The 25,142-nt window shown below is 40.0% G+C and overlaps 1 protein-coding gene across 14 annotated transcripts in view; it reads right to left on the bottom strand.

Moving 5' to 3' along the window:
* Positions 1 to 25,142, bottom strand: part of NRXN2 (neurexin 2) — a 1,344,669-nt gene that overhangs the window by 483,838 nt on the left and 835,689 nt on the right. For 12 of the 14 annotated variants that reach the window (XM_068260058.1, XM_068260059.1, XM_068260060.1 and 9 more), the window contains 5 exons: positions 23,034 to 23,511; positions 20,454 to 20,837; positions 18,120 to 18,323; positions 10,324 to 10,350; positions 3,838 to 3,957 (listed from right to left, as the gene is read on the bottom strand). In XM_068260058.1, coding sequence (XP_068116159.1) covers positions 3,838 to 3,957; positions 10,324 to 10,350; positions 18,120 to 18,323; positions 20,454 to 20,837; positions 23,034 to 23,511 — 1,213 coding nt within the window. The remainder of the gene's footprint in view (positions 1 to 3,837; positions 3,958 to 10,323; positions 10,351 to 18,119; positions 18,324 to 20,453; positions 20,838 to 23,033; positions 23,512 to 25,142) is intronic. The other 2 variants (XM_068260066.1, XM_068260069.1) reach the window with 1 other exon arrangement.

The raw sequence follows: 25,142 nt of genomic DNA, 5'->3' as shown, positions 1-25,142 counted from the left end.
AATCCCCATTATCCAGCACCAACAGGGATTGGCTGATGCAGGGTAAGTGTAGTTTCTGGTAGCTTGAGAGTCAATGTTAGAAGTAGTGCCTAACTAAAAAAACACTGTATATTTACCATAAACTCTGTATTAATGTTAATATACAGTAATTAAAGACAAATTAGGACAGAAGAAGGACTTAACTTGTAACACAGGTTTGTTACTGTGTAATGAAGTGTAAAAGTAGATGTATGTCTCCTCCAAGGACAGGATTTTTTTTCTGGTAGCTTGAGACTTCTGGTTAACCGAGTTCTGGATAATGGGGGTTTACTGTATATTTATTTCCCTCCACTACATACCAAGTAGGGATGGTCAGAAATGCTAATTCCCTACTCCAAGAGACTGCAACTTTTCATGAGAATTAAAATGAGCTATAAATCACCATCTCCTATGTTGCTGTCATTTACAGTAGTTAGTAGAAATCTGGCGCGATGTGATTTTGTGAAAATCCCCCAGAGCTTTTCAAATCACTAGCATGTAAAAACGTCTTGTAGTGTGAATCAGCCATCAGTGCTTTTGTAAGTAAAGGAAACCCTGAGAATCACCCATGAGGATATGGGCTAGTCCAAAACTTGTAAGTTCAGTCAGATTGCCTAATGTAATTAATAGCAGCTTAGGAGAAAAGTAATTTATAGCACATTTTACTCTGGGAGAATTGTACTTTTTTATTTTTGTGTTTTTATGTATTTAAAATTTTACATGTAATTTTACATTTTTTGTGGTAGTGGTCCTTTAAATACATTTAAGCCATTTTTTAGCTTATAACCAAGTATATACACTATGTAAATTAACAAAAATACTAATTAAAAAACATTTACTGAGCAGGGCTGTTACTTTAGGCCAACGAGGCCACATTATAAGTACTTTTTAATTATATTGCGCTAAATTGTAACATGATCAACGGTGTTGAAATCTGCAATTCAAAGGCAATACAATGCACTGAATTTACACCTAAAATGTAATATTTTGAGCTGTTTTTATTATGATCTTTCTTAGTCAAGCACCACTTTGCTTATGAATGAACTTGGGAAATGCCAGATGCAGTCAAGTACCTTTTATAATAGCTCTGCATAAGACAAGTAGTCCGCAGCACAGCAAAAATCTAGCAGTACTGTGATCACTTAAAAAGACAAAACAAATCCTCTTCAGATTGACTGAATCCTTGTTCTATAGCTGCTAATTAAAATCCAACTGTAGGCACATATGTTTTCCCTAGTCCTGCCTGGGCTCTCAGCGGCAGAGCTTGTTTTTCTGTGTGTTCTAGGACTGCTTAGGGGTTTCTTTAAGTGACAGGTTAAAGAGCATATGAGCAGAAGGATAAACGTGTGTTTGCTAAGCACATAGTCATCTTAGACATCAATGCGACCATTTAGCTGCCGATCACAGCTCAGAAGCACCAAATGTATGTGTTGTCAGGTCACGACTTTATCAGAGCTCAGAATAAACTGAGGATTAGTAATAGTAGATGATAAAAAGCAGGGCAAGAAGGTGTGTAACTAATAGGATAGGAGCCCCTGCGGCTGCAGTTTGGCCCAGAGCTGTAGGATACCCACAGGTACTTAACTTTCTTTCCTCCGATGCAAGGGACCGCCCCCCAGATCCAGTGTTTTTGTGGCTACACTCATTATGGGTGTGAAGACTCTGAGGGCTACACTTGTTTTATGACCCTTGTATAATGGGCCTAAAGGCTGTTAATGTTACTAAGGGAAGAGGTGTTAAAATTGGGGGTCCTATCAAAGTTCTGCCGTCACACCACTAATTACATGCACAATGAACTATTAAAAAAAAAAAAAAAAAAACCAAGGTGCAACAAGGCAACTTTATAGAGGGGTAAGGACTAATTAAGATGGAAATTAGTATAGTGGCAACTAAATGATGATAAAATATGTTAAAACAAAAAACAGGCATGTATGTTAAAACTAGAGATGGTCAATGTAATGCAAATAATTATGAGCTGATGCAATTTTTAGGGGGAATAATTTTGTACACTTTTTTGCTAACTTAAAATTGGCCAATTAAATGCAGCTGCTGCAGTTTTTCATTTGTCCATTTCAAGCTGTATTTCCTGTATTTAACCTGTATTTTTGCTGAAAATTAGTACAAAATTTGCACCAACTCGTGATTACCTGCATCATAGACCAACCCTCTCATAAACACCCCTTAAGGTGGATAAAATTGGACAAAATAAACTTATAGCTCTAGGCTTTCTGCTCTCATAGCAGCCGAAAGATGCTGCTGGTTAGCTTCCCTTTTATACTTCCTGGAGGGGGTGGATCACATGCAAAGCAGTGACTTTGAATGAGCCGAGAGGCTACATGATATATATTGAAATGTATATTTAATGCTATATTTGCACATTGCACTTGCACCCTTAGCACTGACTGCTTTTCCCCTGACAAAGCCCCCCATTTTGAGGGGGTGAAACATGGGTTGGTGTGTGGGGGGGGTGTCTTTATATCTTTATAAGCTCTCCCCCTTTTGTGTCTTGAAAATTATTATACATTTTATTTATCATGTTACTTTTATCACTGTCATTACCAATTCTGTATTCTGTATTTTGTATCATTTTTGTATTTTGTCACTAATTATGTATCTTGTATATTGGTGTACACCACTGTCTGTATTATTATGTACCCCATGTTCGTTTCGTACTTTGTACAGCGCCACAGAATATGTTGGTGCTTTATAAATCAATAATAATAATAATTTTTGTCAAGTGAACATGTCTCTTGATCCCATCACATATATTACGATTTTAGGGTTGTGGATCTAGAATACCTACCTTATCCTGTCCCTTGTAGGTAATTTCAATGAAAATATCACAGCAAATCCCTTTTTAAAATTTATGTTAAAAGTTACGTTTTAATATCGATTCTCCTCAACAAGGTAACACAATTGTGTTACTGTTTGAGTGATGAAGTGGCAATTCGCCTCCAGATTCCCCAGCATGAAGTCAAGTTTGTAGCTTTGAAGTATCCCAAAGACAACTTCAAGATTATTTGTGATGGAGGAGAAGGGGGTGAAAGTTTAGAAATGTTTAAACATGTATTTTATTTAACGTAATTACCAGGGGTGCTCGGATACCCCTTTTTAAAATCCGAATTGATTCGGATCCGGATACCCAGATATCCGGATCCGAATTGGATAGCCGAATCCGAACTTTTTGGTATCCGAGTAAACTCGGCTATCCGAACCCAATATCCAGCCGGATTCGGATATCCGGATAGAAAACCAGAAGTGACCTGAAAATGGCTTAAAATGCTTCCAAAAGTCTCTTCAAATGGCAAAAACCCTTTCGGAGGTCTCTCTCTCTCTCTCTCTCTAGGCCTGGATGCCTTCGAAAGGGATTTTTGCCATTGAAGGTGATTTTGGCTTCTGCTCGGATATCTGAACTAACTATCCGGCCGGATTTCGGATTTCAGATGGCAAACCCGAGTTTGCTCGGATAGTCTATTCGGATTTTAAAAAATATCCGAATTGCTATTCAAAGTTCAAATAGTGGAAAAAGTTTGGATTATCTGGGTAGTTCGGATATCCGAAATCTTGCTGAGCACCACTGGTAATTACCTACTTTTCCACAACATCAAAGCTACTGTAGGTAAGTAACCACTTTAACATCAGCCTACAACCATACACAACAATATTCTGTGATAATGACAAACAATCTGCCAAATGCAGAAAACAAGAAGCACAAACGCAAATAATAATTGCAGCAATGCTAATATACAACTTGAACATACATAACCTTGAAAGGCAAATCATTTGGAGAAAAAAATAACGGAGAAAGGAATTAAATACCTTCTACTGTGACATTGTCCACGCTGAGCTGAAGATATTTTCCTCTACGGAGTACTCGAACTGTGTGCCATTCATTATCATTTAGTTTTTGGCCTGCAAACAAGGTTTCCGGGCCCTTACCTGAAAAGCAGCAGAATGGAGATAGAGTCAGAGGCTGTCTGCAAAGTGAAACATGCCGTATAGCACCTCCTATAGGTGAAAACTTATACTGCATAATGATATGCAGTATCTGGTTCTTATTTTTTTCCATGTGCTATCCTGAGAATGACTTGGAAAAAAAATAATACATAACTATCTACACATGTGTGTGTGAGATATGTGTGTGTGTGTGTGTGTGTGTGTGTGTGTGTGTGTGTGTGTGTGTGTGTGTGTGTGTGTGTGTGTGTGTGTGTGTGTGTGTGAGATATGTGTGTGTGTGTGTGTGAGATATGTGTGTGTGTGTGTGTGTGTGTGTGTGAGATATGTGTGTGTGTGTGTGTGAGATATGTGTGTGTGTGTGTGTGTGTGTGTGAGATATGTGTGTGTGTGTGTGTGAGATATGTGTGTGTGTGTGTGTGTGTGTGTGTGTGTGTGTGTGTGTGTGTGTGTGTGTGTGTGTGTGAGATATGTGTGTGTGTGTGTGTGTGTGTGTGTGTGTGTGTGTGTGTGTGTGAGATATGTGTGTGTGTGTGTGTGTGTGTGTGTGTGTGTGTGTGTGTGTGTGTGTGTACACTGACTCCGGTATTTCCACATGAATGGCTCCAAGTCTGTGATCTTAGTATTTGTTTACTTTGGTACGTGATGACAATACGTTTTTTGTTGTTGTTGTTTTTGAGGTTCTTTTGTTAAGGTAAATTATGCAAACAGTATTAGTCAAAGTGATCTAATGTGGGTAAATGTTGATGTTTTACACATATCTTTTGCCCCCCTCCCCCCCCCCCCCTCACCCCAAATCACAGAAATCAGCAATCAGAATCGGAAATTCCAATCTATGCAGAATTCCTTGGAATCTGTAATCAGCATTTGCGGTAATTGGAATTTCTGCAGAATCTAAAATCGCCATTTTTAACCATCCGTACTGTGCAGTTTAACTACACGTGTGTTCCTGCATTGTTTGTGTACTGAGGGTTTTCTTTATTTCATTACATTTCTTGTTTTTTTACATACCTTTATACTTTCATGAAAAGCTGACATTCAACCCACGTGATGATATGCAGATGTTACAGATGCTATTTACTCTAACATCAGGGGCCAAGAAGGTTATTTATGTCTCATGTAGATGCGCTGGGTGATCCCTGGTCCTCCTCTCTCCTGCCTTTACACGTAAGCACTTTTCTCTGCACTTGGGCACTTTTGCTTTGGGTTCTACCAAGCCTTATCAGGTTAGTTGGCCTGTCATTAACTTATATAACTCCTTGAGCTCTTTTGCTTTATAGTTGCACCTTATTGTCTAATTATGATCAGCTTACTAGCCCAATTGGCATACTAGAATTGCACCTTATATTTATATGTCTCTATTAGGACATTTATGAATTGTTACAGTATATAAGAGTGAGTTCCTTATGTGATTTATTATTGATTATATACGGCTTATTATGGTATCACCCTCCACCTCACCTTTTGGTGAATTCAATTGTTTTCAACCTTTTGAAATATGGATTCTTAATAAAATGATTCTTGTTAATTAATTAATTATATTGTGTCAGATTGGTGCTTCATTTTGAGATCTGTTTTTGAGTTTGTAGGTGTTGTAGTATTATCCCATTAGCAAATCCTGCGAAATAATCTCGCTGACAATTTCTATTGACCACTCCCAGCGAAAAAAGTAAACAGTTAAAATCTGGCAGAAATGACAGGTGTCGGACTAGTCCATCTCCTGATGGGGGGCTCTCAGGGTTTTCTTTGTTGTTAAAAGCATTTCCTGCTAAGTCTAACTGACAAAATAGTGTGCAAGTGAGTAGGGAGTCTGGCTGGTATCTTGCTATTGTGGCAGTTAAACTCCCATTCAGGAAATGCATGTATAAACAAAGAAAACCCTGAGAATGCCCCATGAGATGATGAACTAGTCCAAAACCTGGCAGTTCTGTCAGATTTTAACTGCTTACATTTTGGCTGTAGTGGTCCTTTAAAGAATCACGTAGATGTTGTAGGAAGCAATAGTGTCCATTACCAATCACTATTTCACCCACCTCCAGGACACTGGAGTTATTTAGGAATAGAAATGGTCAATGAAATGTAAATAATTATGTCTTGCATGTAGATTTCTTGCAAATCGTAGTCATCTTGGATGTCTGCCTTAGCGGATATTTAATCAAGCATGTGTACAGAAGTCCCCGACCCCCAACCTGTAAGTGATAAGTCCGTAGAAGGATCAACTCATCCGACAGACTGTCAACTTCTTTGATGACGACTCTCCCCTGCCCGCGGCGTGACGTCACACACGCGCCCCTCCATCATCCCTCCACCCCCCCCCCCCCCCTGCATAGCAATGATTGCATTGTCAGCTACACAGCTGATATGTGTTTATACTGGCTGGCCCAGTAAAGTCGCTAAAGGGGATCAGGTCCCAATCCCTGATGGTGGACACCAGGCAAAGGTATGTATGCACCTTAAGGCTTCACTGACCCATCTTGGACAGGTGGAAAGGCTTACAAAAGTGATTTGAAAAACTGTGGGGTTACAAATGAACCTCAGTTGTCTTCAACAATCCCTGAAGGTCCCTGAAATAGCTGTCGTGGTTTGGTTGGTTGAATCATTTGCTTGATCAGGGTGTGGCCCTCAGCATATCTTGGAAATAGTTTGTTTGTAGGGTTGCAAATGAAACAAACCACTATTCTCCCTAGAAAAGGAGACACTGCAAAACCTGTGCATAAAGCATACTGCTCAAATGGACAATAAAATCACTTCTGGTGCAAACTACAGATCATGTAATGTGACTTTGAATGTGCCTACCACAAAAAAAGAAATGCATGCACGTTCCATCACCTTATATAAACTTAAAGGGAACCTTAACTGTGAAGGAAAAAAGTTTCACTCACCTGGGGCTAACCCAAGTCCCTTACAGCCCTCCTGTGCCCTCGCAGCTCCTCGAGTGTCCCCCGGTCCCCCGCCAAGGCTTAGTTTCATTTTGGGCTGAGTAATAGTTGGCCCCTGGCAATGTGTCCTCTTCTTCACCTCCCCTGTCATCAAGCGCATCATGCGTAGGTGCAAGCGTACTGCATCTGCACATGACGTGCTTGACGGCGGAGAAGGCAAAGAAGAGGACGCATTGCCAGGGGCTGACTATAAGTCGGCCAGAAATGAAACTAAGCCATGGCGGGGGACCGGACGACACTCGAGGAGCTGCGAGGGTACAGGACGGCTGCAGGGGGCGTGGGGAAGCCCCAGGTGAGTGAAACTTTTTTTTTCTTTCACTGTTAAGGTTCCCTTTAAGAAACTACTTGGTAAGTGGTGCAACACTCTAGAATTCAAACAAAGAAAACACCCAAATGAAGCTAACTTATTTCTTTTAGGATATACCATTGTAATACAAATCCTCACCTTAAAGAGAAACTGTCAGCCATACTATCTCAGAAGAAAACCCACATATATAAGTAGATAAATACTTGCTCTACTTATATAACATATGTATTGCACTCTCCATGTTTTGATTTTAGTGATTTTTCTATAGTAAAAAGGGAGAAAATCCTTCTTAGGATTCTCCATTTTAACTATGTCTATCTTGAAGCCAATCCTGATGTCATTTCCTCCCTTACTCTCCTCCGCCTGATTGTATATGCAGTCTCCCAGTCTTCAGGCACTCCCACCCAGCTCTGCAATAGAAAGTGCATTGTCTCAGCATGAGAAATATTGGCCAATCAGAGAGGAACAGAGGTGTGGGAGGGGAAAATAGGACGGAAATAGGCTTCAGCCAATCAGGCTGCATTAGTTAAGTCTAAGGGGAAAGCAAAGAAGCGAAAAAGACCACCCAGCATGCCCTGCAACTTCCTTTGTGCTGCAATGTACCAAACATGAGTCAGGTAAACTGGGGAATGATCATTTATCAACAGTGATTTTTAACTTTTGGATTGCCTGGTTAGCATCCATATTACTTGTTTACCAGATAAAAATAATTTATTTTTTATTTTATGCCCAACGGTTACACTTTAATTGAGAAATATGCTGGGGAATTTCTAGTGGTGTGGGATACCTTCTTAATTTAGAGTCTAGACAATTCCTAATCACTGAAGGATCAAGACATTTTGCTGGTAAACAAAATAATTTACCGTATGCTTTTTACAATGGTCATGTTGAAATCCTGCTCTGAGTCTCTGTAAAGTACACTATTCAGGCAGGAGCCCCAAACCCTCCGATCACATTTTGGAACCATTCATAAAGAAATCCAGAGAAAAATCTTTAAAAAATGTCACAATTTTAACACTTTTTCCAAATGTTATATTCTGTGGAGTCATTATATGTCATTATATGTTCCTAGAGTCTTTACATATATCAGGAAATGGTTGGAGAAGAGTGAAATAATGGTAGATAACCACCACTGACATAGCATGCATTTAGAAAATGTGTTATAATGAAAAACTATTAGCCAAAAGTCAGTATCAAGTATAGGAAAACATCACAAGTCTAAACAATCAACAACACAATTAACAATCTGTATGTTTTGCTAACACAAGTAACCTACCTTGAGACTCTAAATTAGCATGATTATAGTGTATTGCAAGTGGGCAGTCTACTTCTTCAGTGTGCTGACTAGTTATGCAGTTTTGCTACAATTTATATGCTGTATACTTTCCTAAAATGAGACCGATTTGAACTCAGTTTGAACTTGTTTTTAAGAGAACTGTTTTTCTTTTTAGAAATGGACATACAAAGAAAGATGGAAGTAAAAATTAGAAAGTGGTAAAAATTAGGAAATTTAGCTAGCAACAGTGCAGACAGTTTTATTCCCTAAGCTAATTTGCAGTATATATGGATATGGGCCAAGTTCAGACATGTAGTTGAGGAAGCATCATTTCTACTTGCCTCAAATCAATTAGTGATAACTAGCGATAGACAAAGATGTTTGTCGGTGGACAGTTCGTGGTGAAAAACGATCATTTGCCATTCATTTTTACCGTGAATTTTCATGTCCAAATTTGTGTTCACATTGTACATTGAGTTTAATACCAAAGCTCCCATACATGCTAGAACCACAACTGTACGGTATGTTAAGAGTAGAGTGGAAACAATTGGGATTTATTTTTTATTTTTTTCAAAAAGAAAAACTTTTGAGTACTTCAGAAAAAAAGTCAGCAAAATTTCATGCTGCAGCAGAATTAAGACTGTCATTGCTCTGGAGCTATACTCAGTATAGCAAGTCCAGGGCTGTGAATGGGATCGATGTTTGCAGCAATGTTTGTCGGCAAGGCAGGGATCCCCACGTGCAGCATTCTCTGTTGTTCAACGATATTGAGAGGATATGGTGTGGGATAATTTCCAAGGATACTGTAATAGGAGTAACCAAAGGTGAGTATTTATGGTTAATTAAAAGTACTAAATTACTTTTTATATCTTTTTAACTCTTTTGTGGAAATGGGTAAGAAATACCTCAGTACCCCGGTATTCGTTTCACCTGGGGAGGGCATCTGCTGGTCCCTTTCTTAAAGGAGACTTCCAGATGCCACCATGAAACCCCCCAGGTTGTCGATGCCCCACCTCCTCCGGGCACCGGAGGTGGGCAAGAACTTCTTGTCCATGGATTGGACAAGAGCTCTGGGGGAGAGAAGGTGCTAAATAAAACCCTTTTTGTTCCATACTGTAAGTGGTGTCTTCGGTGAAGTAAGCTACCTCATTATTCTTGGTTTTAATATTTTAAGTATTTTATTCTCTTGGACACTCCTTCATCTTGTGACTTCTCACAGACAACTCTCCTCCTGAGGGGTGACCTTGGGTCCCGGGTCCCTTTTTGCAGAGAGTGAACGATGTACGGGGCCTAACCCGTACCCGCCTGGAGACGGTTATTCTCCACAAGCACTATTTGGATGGTTGCCCAGAATTGCAACCCACCTTTGTGAATACCACACCCTTTAATTCTTATATTTGGAATAATTCCTGACATACTACACAATCCGGGCTCCCGGTATCTCTGTATTCTTTTTTCGAAGGTTTGCCTTACCCACCCCACACCTCACTAAAGTATACTTTGTTGTTGCTATTGATACTATATGTGATTAGAAGAAGCCACAGTTTGACAGGAACTCCATACATTATACTTGTAATTTGATTAAGTCCGAGCTAAAAGTCAGTCAATTCAAAACATCAACTTGAACGAATTACAAAAGAAATATACACTCAAATAAAAAGGAACAGAGAAAAGACAGAAGAGGAGAATCGAAAAGAGGACAGAGAAAATCTATTTAACAGAAGAATAGACAGACTTGACAGGAAGACAGTAGGTAGTTGATAAGTAAACAACAGAACAGGTTCAGTAGAAAGTGCAGGAAGAGCAAAGATACAGCTTGAGAGACTTACTGGGCCCGCATACTATCCGAATACAGTCTGAGGGGGAGAGAAAGAGACAACTTGGATTATCCTTCAGATCTTTCTGCAGACAGAACAATTCAGCACCCACATATTCCGGGGACAGACATGTGTCTCAGGGGCCATTTCACAACCCATCCTACTACATACTAGTTATATAAAGATATCTTGTAATAGTTTGCAGAATAATGGTCATATACATGTGGCAACTGAAACAATATTTGACCTTGCCAATAACAATGGATTATGAAGGCCCAGGTAAGTAAACTAGTTAAATTATGCTTGATTCAAATGACCTTCACACCGCAGAGTTGCTGGCAAGATTTACAGATCGCTGAGCCAGATTGCCATATGTATGGATGTCATAAATTTGTTAGCAAGGTTACATAAGGCAATTACATAATCTGTAATGTGAAAATTCATGGTCACTACAAGTAAAAAATAAAAACAAAAAACATGAATCCATAAAGCATTTGTATTAATAATACAGAAACAGAAACCCCTTTGAAGAAGTCCTGAGTGGGATTGGTGGTAAAGCTATATACTAAGCAGCATGTGGAATAACTTTCCTAAGCAGAGCTCAAATATGACCTAAATGGACTTTTTGGTATTAGTCAAACCTTGCTCCTCTAACACCATGTCACGTCGTGCATCCATCAGGCTGGTTTCACAGTGGGACGTTGCGTTTTAGGGGACGTTATGGTCGCATAACGTGCCGCTAACGCAACTCCTGGTGGTGTTGGAGCAGGACGCTACCAAGAGCCACGTTACAAGCAGCTCTTGGTGCGCCTGCTCTGTCGGAGGCACTGCGGAGACCACGTGAGCGGAGCTCTCCGCATCACGTTGTCCCGCCAGCCAATCCGCGGCCGCTCCAGGATGTAAACACTGCAAGTGCAGTGAATAATAAGTAGCCATGTGCCTGGCTACGTATCGGCCTCTCCCCGCCTCCTCTCCGCCCATAAATTGAAAAAAAACCCTACTGAGCATGTGCAAACCGTCTAATGCGGCTTAGCCGCGTGTAAAGTACTGCATGCAGTACGTGATGTAGACGTGCTGCGTTACAATGTAACGCAACATGGGCACTGTGAACAGCCCATTGATTTTTCATTGCTGTGCATTGGGGTGCGTTACAGGCTGCTCTAACGTGCGCCTGTAATGTCCCACTGTGAAACCAGCCTCAATGTTGAGTCTGGAAAGCAGTCAGAGTGGGTGAGGAGTGAGTCTGGGCTTGAGTCCCAGTTAGACTTCTGGGATCCACCCAGGGTCAATAGAACTCCATTTTGGAAAAGTAATATTACAAACATGGTGGTAACGCTGATCAGGGGCTGCTTAGTATGGAGCCTTCTAACTACTTAAAATGTAGAGATCCCATTGCAGGACTCTTTTTACTTGGTATGCTTAACTTGAAATGTCAGACTTAATAGATCCCAAAGACTACCTAATTCACAACCATGTAAATGTTCTTTGTCATGAAATGGCCACCTTGCAGACTACAGCTAAACAGCCAGACAAGAAAGGAAGTGGTCCCAACCTGTTTGTACTCTAAGCTAATGACTTTGGTTGATAAGTTAGGGCATGCCATGCAATGTTCCCATTATACACAAATCAACCACAAAGCTTAGAGTGGGACCTAAACTCCCTACTCTGTCTTCTTCAGAAACACCCAAGTCCTCCTGTATTGTAGGAGAAAAAGGGCTGATCTGGAGCTGATAGCTGTTGTCACCACATGTTGTCAACCGCTACGGAAAAGGGGATGTGGACAAATCAGAAGCAAAACCTGGCCTCACTTACACTCTTGTTGAGAAAGAAATTGTATAAAAAATGAATAATGCTGATGACATTATGATGTATCATTCCTTAGCTATCCTCAAAGGACCTCTCAGATACTGATTCCCTGATACTGGCTGAGTCTGATAAACTCCCAGCATGCCCAAAGAAAAGTTTTACATATCATTTATCACACCACTATAATGTGGCCCATGACAAAATTAGAACTTGGGTTCTTATGAGTGAAAAAGATTCATTGAACTTGTTTGTGAGACCAACTCTGTCATCCATTTTTTTTTGAACCACAGATAATGTTTTTTTTATGTTTCATGTTTGCAAAAGGGCACTGATATTTGATAACCTCGTTTTTCATAGTATCAATGGACATGAGAAATGTTATGTTACGTCTTATCCATACCCTAATTATTAGGCATTACCATGACCTGTGCACTGCAATATTACTGTTATTCCTACTAGGTAGCTGTGTATGCAAGTAGTGTAATGCGTGTTACTATAACAATGCTCAGGTAAAAAAAAAAAAAAAAAAGACTACTTTCTTAAAACAGAAAGAATTTGCAATAATTCAGGTTGGAGTGAGTTCCGAGATGTCTCCCAGTGCATCCCTGCTGAATATATGCAAATCATCCATTGTTGTCCCTGTGAGCTAGCCACACCTCCAGATCCACTGGAATGCAATGATGTCAGCTTATTAATATTACAGAGCTACAATAATCCAACATGCATACACGTTAATAATTTACTATGGATTGCACTAATTGCATAACACGCAACACACTGCTTGCAGTAGTAACAGTAATATTGCTGAGCACAACAATATTACCGGTTACTAAACTAACCCCAAGTGCTTTGTGGGGCCCACCTGAATCTGCAATAAGCCGTATTTTAACATTAATGCCCCTCGTGAGCCCCTGTAGTACACTATTTAAAGGGGTTTAAAACCCTGACTTAATATTCAATAAAAACATGTTTTCCTACTTTTTATATGCCATACGGTTATCATATTTGCATTTGTGCATAAGTATTATTACTGCATATAATATGCTGTAAATAATGTTTTAGAGCAAAGATGAAATGCTGGGTTATATTCCGCTTAAATAACGATTCAAGATTTTTTTTTTTTTTTGCAAAGTCCTGATGTTTTTAGAATTTTTAAAATCTGCATAGCTGAACTGGGGGATCACTAGCAGCAGTGTAGACTAGGAGTAGACACCACTCAGTACTGCCACTGTTCATGATGGTATGCAGTGTGGTCTCATTTTATAGAAGTAATTGGAAGATTAGGTCAAAATATTGCCTGCTAAAAAATGCCATGCACCATGCTGCCCTTGAATGGGTACCATGACATTTAGTGGTAAGCCAATCCAGTGAATGGGACAAAGTGTAGCAGAGCTGCTGCTAAGTACGTGAATAGGCACTTTGTACCTGTCACAGCCAACAAGGTGCTAGCTTTGTGATTGAGGAGGAAAAAAGGGGTGGAACCCTGTATTTTTGGATTTGGGTACATTTTAAAACCATTGTTTTAAAATGTACCCAAATATAACTTCGGCTGCGGGGAGCAGTTCTCTCCACGGAACTTTAAAGCTCTGTGTGTAGCCCTTCCAATGCTGGTCTAGTAAAAAAAAATGCTGGTTGCATATAATATGCTGTAAATAATGTTTTAGAGCAAAGTTGGAATGCAGTGTTATATTCCGCTGTAAGTGGTTATGAATAATGATATGTAATTTAGTGGAATATGGGTAGAAGTTCATGGATGGTCCTTTATGAAGAGTATGGTGGGCCAAGGATTTGTCACTCTGAAATGTCCACTCCATGCCTGACAGACCAGAGGTGTCTGAAGGTTATTAGAAAATATAGTTTTGTACATTCTACAACATTATGCAGTGAACATTTTATCAATAAACATGCTTATAGTTATAAGTCTTTATTGACAAAGTAGAAGGCAGCAGTCACAGAGACAAAAATGTGTGGAAAATTAAGCTAGTCCTGACTAAAAGTAAACCTAAAAGGTTTATAATCAAAAGGTATGGCAAGGTGCGGCAAACGCTTTGTTATGCTAATCATCTCTAACTGTTTTTTCAAGGATCCTTCATACAGTATATCTCATAGTGACCATGACTTCTGTCTTGGAGAGCTTCCACATTCATCCTGCCATCCACCAACTAGTGAGAGGACAATGGTTATCCGCAAACCAGTGAAAGCATCATAGCTGCTAAAAACAGTAATGATGACACTGATTTGTGGAGAGGAGAACGGGGATGGAGAAATGTCTCACGTTGAAAGTCAAAAGACCTCTGTGCAATGTAGGCCTGAAATTTGTTAAGCCTCCTGTCAGCACTCAACACAATATGAGCACAATGAATATAGGTGCAACCCAACCAAGCAGACCTAACTGAGTGTTCACTAAGGTGAAGGCTACTATCGCCACTCCCTTCCCATCTATTTTACCATAGATATGGATTTGCATTGGAAGTGAGGCTGGCTTTGTGTCAAGTGAGTGGACAAGAGATATGACCAAATCAAAACAGCAATGCCAGTATCTGACCATATGCTTGCACTCAAGTGGTGGGTGGAATACAGTTTTGTTGGACATTGCCCCTTCCCCTACCCACCCACATGACTATAAGCTAGGCATTGGTAATGGCTAAAGTCACAAATATGGTTCAATTCTTTGTATCAGTAAGCACAATGCATAATGACCCATGACCTATATTATGATCTTTCAAATTAAGCAACTAAGCAGCACCAAAAGGTTACTAAGGCATGTGAAGTTGCCCTTGGGGGGAGGGGGGTCTTTGTCATGTTTGGCACAGGTTCATCAAAAGGATAACTTCATCCCTCACCATGTGATGTCATGAACGTAAAGGCCTTTTAAGTATCTTCTGTTCTTTCCTGACAAACACTGACTTTCCTGACAGGTGCAAGTTAAATCTCTCACCTCTTACACTTCTGAAATGTAATTCCTAGTGGAAAATACATAGAGTGGAAAATGTCTATGGCCATATAATGTATAACAAAAAAGTACTTTCACAATAAAAAATAAAAAAATCTTGATGAGAAAATTACATAACAGTTTGGAATAGACCAAAAGGATCGACGGCTATTTTTTCAGTTACTATATGGTATAGCAATTGTATGTCAACCATATATTTTCTAAAAAAAGAAATCACAAGATCCAGAGATATAAAGAAATGTCGGCATTTGGAAATGTACCTGGTAAAGTAGCAGAGCATTCGGAGAAAGAAAATTAAACATCAAAAGAAAATGTCCTTTACCTGGAAATGTGGTCACACAATGAAAGCCACAGTGCAACAGAAGTGTGCGTATAAAGCTTTATTTTTCAGCATTTGATTGTAAAAGTGTTGCTTTGTTCTTATTTTATTTTGCATGCAATAGCAGCAGCTTTGGATCTGGGGATCACTGGTCTCTCAGCATCATGGGAGCTTCCTTTATGACAGGAATAATCAGCTCACTTGAGTCAGTAGTGGGCCTGATGTTATTATATGTAAAGTAACATAGGGACAAAGCATCATTTTTACAATGAAACGTTGAAAAAAAGTCAAAAAAGGTACCACAGTTGCCATTTTTTCTTTATGAGACAGTTCTATTACACAGTGTGGGTTTCATAGTTTGTTTGTTTTTATAAAAAAAAATTTTTAAGAATTCAGCTGAAACAACATTTATGCATTTTAAGCAAATGTGTTCCAGTATTAAAGTTGGAAAGCAGTCCTGTGTGAGTTCTACATGCTTCCGACTTTGTATTTCTGCCACAGAAGCAGCAAAGGGATTAAAAATTGGGGTTCCCTATGCCCCCCCTCTCCCTACTAAACAAATAGATTACAATGTAAATGAAGGGTGCCCCCACTGGTTTTAAAGGATACCTGAGGTGAAAATAAACGAATGAAATAAGCAATTGTATCTATCCTCCTTCTCCTAAACATGACTTAAGATATTCCACCGTTTTATTTTATATTTAAATCTACTTTTTAAGTTTTTACTGTTTTGTTTTTGCTGAATGACACATTTATTGAAGTATGTCAGAGCTAAAATCTATGAACTAATGACCCTTTTTATCTCTTTCATGCTCTCAGAAGCCATTTTCTTCTAGGAAAGTGTTTTATAGTTGTAATTTCTTATCAGTGAGGGTCACACTGTAGTCTGACCCAGTTCTGACTCAGACAGGAACTGCCACTTACATACCTGATGTTTAACTCTTTCAGGCAGAGAAAAAAAAAACACAGCATAGTTATTTGTCTGCTAGGCACTGTGCATACAGATGACCATCGCATCATGTCACATGTTACCCCGGGTATCCTTTAACCACCTTAGCGGAATGGACGAGCTCAGCTCGTCCATGACCACCGCAGTGGATTGCTCAGGACCTGGTAGGTCGATTTGCATAATTTTTTTAAACATGTAGCTAGCACTTTGCTAGCTGTGTGTCTTACCCGTTCGCCGCCGCTCCCCGCCGATCCGCCGCCACCCGCCGCGAAAGAGCCCCCCCCCCGCAGACCCCTTGCGCAGCCTGGCAAATCACTGCCAGACTGCGCTATTGGGTGGATAGGGACTCCCCCAGATGCCATGACGTCATCCCAATCGTCGCCATGATGACGGGGGAAGCCAAACAGGAAATCCTGTCCTGAACGGGATTTCCTGTTTGCTCTGATCGCCAGAGGCGATCGGAAGGGGTGGGGGGATGCCGCTGCACAGCGGCATAGCTACAGGATTTAAAAATAATAATAATGTAATAATAATGCTGCGCAGCCACCCTGGAGATTTTAATAGAACGCCAGGGTGGTTAAGCGCTTAACCCACAGCTGAAAAGTTTTGACTGAAATTACAATCTATGAGTTATGTAATATCTTGTAACACACCATATTAGGTTGCATGCCTTATATGTCAGGCTATTAATAACACAGAGTGGTACCTATCCAGCTAAGATTGGAGGATATTGCTGGTGAGCGCTACCAACTGGACGCACGTATTGAGTCACCGCCGGGGAATTGGGCGCAGAGTGAGCCAAATGAAGGCTTACTCTGCTGCCGCTCAAATACTCAGTGGCATTAAATACTATTCCCCCTATGAATCATAGCAACTAGGAGGAAGATGACCCCGAATTATCTGTACACAACTCATGCACTATAGCATGGCTGCTATAGCGGCACCTAGTTTCAGTGCTCGTTGCTGAGTGCCATGCGCCAAAACAACCTACGTCACCAACGGGATGCCTTCCAGGAAGGTAGAAGGTCCAGTACCAAGACTGATATTAAATAGAAAATGTACTGAACAGGAAGTAAAAATATTTTTATAAACAAAAATAAAGGATTATTTTCCTTGTCATTCAACTTTACCTACTCAATATTACATTAAAGTAAAAGCAGTTCTGTTATAGGCAAAATGGTGGTACTATCTCTAAAAAGAACATTTATTTTAGCTGGATCTATCTATTGTCTCATCTAATATACAGTAACACATTGGTAGAATTGAGTTGAGAAATAAATGTTTTTTGGGGTTTCATTTCTGATACTCTCCATAATTAAAATTTTTGTCCAAAGACACTGGTGATTGTTTCAGGCAGCAGTTTTAGAGTGAGTGCTGTACAGAAATGCTGCTTGACTCCTGATTATTTAGAATTTTCTGTGGAGAGGGAAGGGAAATGGGGAAGTGGGTGGCACCACACTGCACAACTTTAAAAGAAGTTCCTGCGGGAATTATAGAGGTTGGAGGAGTGGTATCCATCACTCCAGATCACTGAGGGGAAGGCAACACACTGTACACAAATTGGACTTTAAGCTAACATGATCAAGTGCGATTGCTTAGTCTGAGGAAAAAACTATGGTTTATGCAATGAAACTGCAATTCCATGTCTCTTCACTATGTAATTCCTATGCCTTCTAAACCATCACTGCTTTAAATTATGCCACCAATTTGTCACTGTGACTGTTGCCTTCGGTTTAGTTAGGCCATACTCTTCAATAGAGAAAGAAACTTTGTAAGGATACCTAGGTTTACAGTGAGTTTTACTTTTCCTCCATCAAGCTCTAATCGCAGGGTGTCTGCAGACTCTTTGGACGTTGTGGCCAGAAGAAGCCCGTAAGCTCTCTGGGACATAAACCTCAATGAAACGTCTTCCGCTTCTGTGTGGGTGACTCCGGGGAGCAGGACCTTGAGGTACATACTTCCATCGTAGCTCAGGACTGCTGCTTCTGTAAAGGACAGAAGAATAAGGGTGATTGAATGCAAGAGTTACCCACTAAGGTACAGTAAAACATGCATAAAACATACACATAGCATAAACAACACAAGTTAGAAAAGAGTTAGCTTCGTAACAAAGTTATCAAAAAGTATCAGGATTTTTGTGTGGAAACTAAGGATGATCACAATGTGCTCATTTCGATTCCATGAAATTTTGCATAATATTTTGCAGTTACAGGTACACATAATTACAATTTCAAAATGCAATTTATTTCACTTAATCCATTTGTAATTTTGAGTAATGTGTTATTATTTTTTAAATTGTTCCCACTATTCCCCTTAAAGAGAACCTAAACTGAGAAGGATTTGGATTTTTCCTTTTACAATAATACCAGTTGCCTGACTCTCCTGCTGATCCTGTGTCTTAGTCAAAGAGTTAACTTCCTGACTTGCGTCAGGAAGTGAAAAAAGAAATCGCTCTGCAAAAGCGCTTTTACAAGCTCTTTATACAAACTCATAGCATGCAGGTAAGTGCCGGAAAGGGGGGGGGATCACTTTCAGAATAGCAAAATGTGGCCGTCAGCGATTTTGATTTTATATGTGAACAAAGCCTCACTGCTTCATCATCAAAAATTAGAAACCTATAAAAAAAATGTGAATATTTGGTGAACCTAAAAGCCCTTTTAAACCGTGATAGCAGAAGTAGCAGTAAGGCTTTAGTACTAAAAATGTAGGTCAGGCCAAATATCATGATCAGATCAAGTACATATGACCTTATATTTAGAATCTACTCCTGCTCAGAGGAACTATCACCTGCTCCCTGATTTCTGTCTTTGGGTCCTAAATTACTTTCATGATGGAGATTCCATCATCTGCAGAACTAAGAGAATCAGGTCAATTGCCTATTTTCATCTTATGTTCTTGATCTGAATGCACTAATAACATTTCACAATTTTTGTCACTGTCATTTTGTGACACATTTTAAAACACCCCTCAACAAACCGCTGGTTTCATTCACAATGAAAAATACTGTCTATTTGCCAAAGCAAGCAGTGCTTTAAAACATACTGGGAATAATTTGCAGTGACTGATGGAAATAAAGTTAAAGAAGATGAGGAACAGTTGTCCCAAGTAGCTGTTCAGGTTTCATCTATTAAATGAACAAATGATTCAAGGCTTCTGAGTCTCAGTGTGCCGTGATTGATCACAGCTGGACTCTGTTCCATTTGAGGCCCATGTGGAATTCTAATATCATAAATTCATCAGCATGATATAATTCAATGTGGCCTTTAAGTGATTCAGTGTAAAACTTTCAGAGGCCTCAGACAAGGCTAAGATAGTCCTGCTGGCTGCCTGGATATTTTAATTTTTGCAGACTGGTAGCTTGAGTTATTGGTTTTTACTATTCTCCCTTCATCGAATACATTTTACTATGATCAACATTAAAATAAGTCACTAACAATCAGTGGCTGCACTACAAGCAAGCACTCTGGCCAATCAGAGGTTTGATTTACCTTCAAAGTTCCATCATAGAGGTGGGACAATCTAAGGTACCTAATTGGAGCCTTACTGCTGCAGTGTAGAGTAGCTTGCCTCAAACCTTGTGATCCTCTCATAGAATGCAGCCAAATTGCAGCGGTTGTAACACTACTCGAGTCAAGCACTGACACGTGGTGGTATCACTTGATGTGACGCAACATGTCGACTCTGAGCGTGGCTGCATCAGCACTTCAATCTCACTCTGTGGTGGCGCTGCCTTTACAGAGCCGGTACTGGGCGCTATCAAGCGTCTGGCTACTGCAGGTGAGCAGCTGGCGATGACTTCACTGCTTGTCAGCTGCCCGTGTGATTGGGCCCTAAAAGGGTATTTATTTAAAAATGTAATACCTGCTTCCTCTATCTAAATAGGGCTATGGTGACCAAAATGCTTACAGGCCAGGTATTCATTAGAAATAAGCCTGAAAAATAATCCAAAAATGAAAAATATGCATGACGTTTTTTTATCAGTCTGTGATGGCTCTTATGATTTTCCCTGTATAATTTCATGTGTAAGCTCAGGGAACATTGAAATACTCCATGTAGATCCTTACCATAACTTTGCCATTTACCTGTCACATTATTTGTTTACAAAATGAGCTTACCTCTCTCACAGGTGTCCCCAAGGTATCCTGTCCCCACGCAGTCACAGATGAAGCGGTTCCAGCCTTCTCTGCACTGTCCGCCATTTCTACATGGAGAATTTGTACAGTGACGCAGAGTTTCCCGAGTACAGAACGGAGCAACACCTGCAGATCCAGTTAGCTCAGACAGCCGTCGGATATCTCGGCTTTTTCCATCTATAAAAAGGTCCCTCATACAACCTACAAATCCCAAGCCAAGGGAGGCTGTCCAGACTTCAGGGGGGAGCTGAAGATCTTCTCTGGGCTCTGGAAGACCACCAAGGTACATGTCTCCATCAAGGTCCAGAATTTCACTCTCACCCCCAACCTGGAACGGTGTGTTCCGACTGTTGACTGAGATTGAACCTGGAAGAAAAAAAAATTAAAATTATTTTTAAAAGACAAAACGTAAAGAAAGTGGATAACAAAATACATCTCTTAATTTTCAAATGCCATTTTCATTTGTTTATAATCTGGCTTCAAAGATTGCTAAAACAGCCTTTCTCCTTCTGTAAATACTACAAGTCATGAAGCAAGAATAAATCAACTTTTTGGAAGTGTCCTTTTGCCCCACCTACTGTGTTTACAATGATAATTAGAGTTATCTATCTGCTTGTAACCCTGTGCTGTCCTCACCCAACATTTGGTCCTGCAGCCTCAAGTTCCAGTAATTGCAATAGTTCCAGAGCAGGCTTCTCCCATTGAGCCTTGGTCTTCCTCACCTGCTAACCAATGGGAGCTTCAGTCTTACGTTCCTTCCAGTTGACAGAGGTCTCCCCAATTGACCTGACTTCCTAACGAGTTTCAACCGTGTTTGAGCAGGCACCAAGATGTTTTTTCTTTATGTATCTTTTGCTTGGGTCTGTAATATTTAACCTATTTCTTCCTGTATACTGTACCCTACACTTTGGGCCCATTCCTGCTATATTCTACTGTGAACCCAGAATGGACACTTTGGGCAAAAGCAGTGCCTAGGAAAGACAGTGGTGGCAGCATTCTGCTACATGGCCGAACTCTGTAGGAACGGCGGGCATGCAGGGAGCAGTAGTTCACTGGTGTTAGCCTGCAGCATACCTTAGCAAATAACAAAATTATATGCAAATTAAATATCAGAAATGTATTTTATGCACAACAAGCGATTCTAGTGCAAATAACAATAGATAATAATGTGGAGAAGGATGGACATAGTGAACAAAACAAATTGTATCTATTAAGTCCAATGAAACAGGCATATTTGCTGAAAAAAATATGTCTCATGTGTAATTTCACTTTGAAGAAATATCACACATGGATAGACTACTATGGTGTTGGAATGCAACTTAGACACTGGTACCTTGGAATTCCATTAATCTAATGATTAAAAGGACTCATCTATCTTTACATGAATCTAGGAGTATGGACTGAGTCTATTGTGGGCTAAAAACACTAGATGACACTAAACACTAGATGTTTGATCTTAGGCCTCTGAAGAAGCGTCATGCTTACAGCGAAATGAGTGGCAGGCATTAACTTGGTGTCGTGGTGTAAAATTATACTGGCTACATGGTTAATGTGACTAGAGAGATCAGAAATTGTATGGACAATCTGTGTGTGTGTTTTTTTCTTATTTCATAGTCAACTGTTTTTATGTACACATGAATGGTTGTAGCTGCATGATCACTATATTATAAAGCCCCTGCTTTTATTTTGTATTTCAATTTTAGTTGAAAGGCAAAGCATTGGCAAAAATAGGTTGTATGTAGTCACTTTGCAGTTTTCCTGAAGAAATGTCTCCCACATCTTTTTATTCAGTTATGCCCATGTGTTAAAGTAATACTGAAGTGAGCTTAAAAAATCAGTTAGATACTCACCTATGCAGAGGAAAGGCTCATGGTAACAGAGTCTTCTGGGACCTTGCTCCACTCCCTTTTTCCACCGCTGTCCCCCCTATTGAATTTTATTGCCTTTGGAACTCCTTGGCAGGATTCTGAAGCACTCACATTCCCAAGTGCTTCCAAAGAAAGGCACATCTGTACTGTGCATGTGCAAGTCCAGTATAGATCTGCTTATCTTCGTAAGTACTCAGGGATGTAAGTACTTCCAAAGGAAGTCCAAGGAGGGCCACAGAGGTATTCAACCAAGCTGATCAAAGAACTTCACAGGGACCTAGCTGTGGAACGAGGGCATGGAGAGAGCTCTGGGAAGGCTCTATGGGATCCAGAGCCTTCCTTCTCCATAGGTGAGTATCTAACTAATTTTTTTTTAACTCACTTCAGTCTAGCTTGAAGCTGTTCACTTGAATTTCAACTACATTTACCTGTCATCTTAAAAAGCACTGCATGCATTATTCCAGTTCAAATTGGAAAATTAAAACCCACAACAGCCAAAACTTTTATTTTAGTTTAGGGTAGTGCAGAAAAATGTTACAACCATTTGGGACACCCACAGAAATTGAGAAAATGTTTTGCACTTATGGAGTTGGACTTATGCTAAGCATAACCCAAATGTATTCCTTGAAGACTTCTCGATACAGTACAGTTGCATATTTTATATTTTATGATTATAGATTTGTGAGCAGCATACCTTTCCTGCCATCTCTCTGGATGTCAACATGGCACCATTCTCCATCATTGACCTTTTTGTGACTTGCTTTCACTTTAATTCCACCAGACCCAAGATCAAGGAGAAGATAGAGCGTCCCTTCAAGTAACTCTACAGCAAAGTAATCTGCTTTTGGTGGTCTCTCAGGTCGTCCAGTGGCTACTGCTCCTGGAACTATTCCTGGTGCACTTTGACCTCCACCAGCACGTGGTCTTCCCTGACTGAAAAGCAGAAGGCCGCTTGGCTCTATGGTCCTAAAGTCAAATGATATGGATCCAGCTTTCTTGGTCTCCCAGCGTGGAAGACGTAAAAAGGCCTCAGGTACTTGAAATGTTACAGGATCTAAAGAAGGGACGTTTTCACAGCGAAATAAAAGATCACCACTTAATCGCATCTTTGGGTCACCATCGGCAGCCAGGCGGGATAGTTCTAATTTAAAATCATTGTTTTTGTAGACAACCTTTTTTAGAGAGAGAAAAATATTAAAATCATTAATTATTGCAGAGAATAAATAATTGTCTATAAGATGCAGGAAGGGCAAACTAATAAAATGTAACTTTCAGCTGGACTGTAGGCAAGCTATTTAATCAAGTTACTTATTTAAAAAATAGGCAGTAAATGCAATTTATGTACAACTGGCATAGGTGGCTGAACCTGTCTTGTGTAATTTCCTACATAGCAGCTCTCAGATGGAATAAAGTTAGACCAGAACTTTGCTACCAATATCACTCTGTGAGCTTGCTTAAATGAGCGGAGACCACTGTGATTCATGAGTGTGCTGCTTCTCTTTACAGTGCAGTCAGTATGGACTCACCTGTCTGCATGTGTTGGACTTCATTGAAGGAAAGCGAGTTCCGTTCAGGTGGATATGCGGACTACTGCAAACATCTGAATCACATGACTGTCCACTCAAAATGGCATCTCTTTTGTCAGTTTTTTTTAACAGCAAGCAAGCTCCATTCATTAAGTATGCCCATTCCTGTTTTCACTGTGTTGCTGCTGGGACAGTTTTTCTGGCTAAGCTCAGGATTGCGCACATTCTTGTTAGCACCTGTGGTCCTAGCCTCCATAAATTATCATTAGGCTGCACATGTCATTTGGCTGTGTCATTACAACCCAATAATAGTATACAGTATATGGATGGTCTTGCTGGACTTTAAACACAGCGGTGCTTGTATGTCATGTGACAGTTCATACAGTTCCCTTGATGTATGAGCTGATGTTGAACCTTTCAGCTCCACACCAAGGAGGTTGTACAAATGAAACACTGTTTAGTGGAAGAAGAGCTCTAGTAGGACACTGTTTAGTGGAAGAGGGGGTCTGGTGGGACACTGTCTAGTGGAAGAGGGGGTCTGGTGGGACACTGTTTAGTGAAAGAGGAGGTTTGGCAGGACCCGGTCTAATGGAAGTAAGGCTCTGACTTACGTAACAACTGTCTTCTGATGGTTCATATGTGCCAGGTTGTGTCTATGCAAAATGGTAACCTGGAGGCCGAAAAGCTTTGCCACGTGGAAACATGTTACTGAGCCATTTTTTCTTAAGAATTAAACAACAAAAATTCATTGAGTCCTCATGATCCAAAGGACTTGCATGAAAAACATGTCTGGTTTTTATGTGATATTTAAGCATAAATATTCAGCACTCAAAAAGCGTTCACAAAGTTTCAAGCACCACTGTAATTGCACTTATCTGTTAATGCTGCCCTCAATAAAAATGTATCCAGACAAGAAAGAATATTAAAATCATCCGTTTAAGATATTATGTTGCATGAATAAGCCTATCCATGCCGGATGGAGGTTCTTTCTTGCTGAATAGAAGCAAGACTATTTAAACTTTGTCTGAGGACTAGGAACGATTTACACTACATATCCTCAAAGGCTACACTGGAACTGATTCACAAAACATACAGTATCTAATGAACTATCTATTTTTATCAATTTCTCAACTTATCTTCTATGAAAAAACATTGGAGCACTTTCCTTTCAGCAAATAAATAAATAATGTTAATTAACTTATCTTCAGTTTTACTTGTCCTACATTATTTTTATTACGTATTACCTTGTTGGTTGCTTATGTGGTTTTATACAAACC

Source organism: Hyperolius riggenbachi, chromosome 11 (assembly GCF_040937935.1).
Source record: "Hyperolius riggenbachi isolate aHypRig1 chromosome 11, aHypRig1.pri, whole genome shotgun sequence".
Taxonomy (NCBI): domain Eukaryota; kingdom Metazoa; phylum Chordata; class Amphibia; order Anura; family Hyperoliidae; genus Hyperolius; species Hyperolius riggenbachi.
The sequence above is the reverse complement of the archived record's forward strand: the minus strand, read 5'-3'. Positions and strand labels throughout refer to the sequence as shown.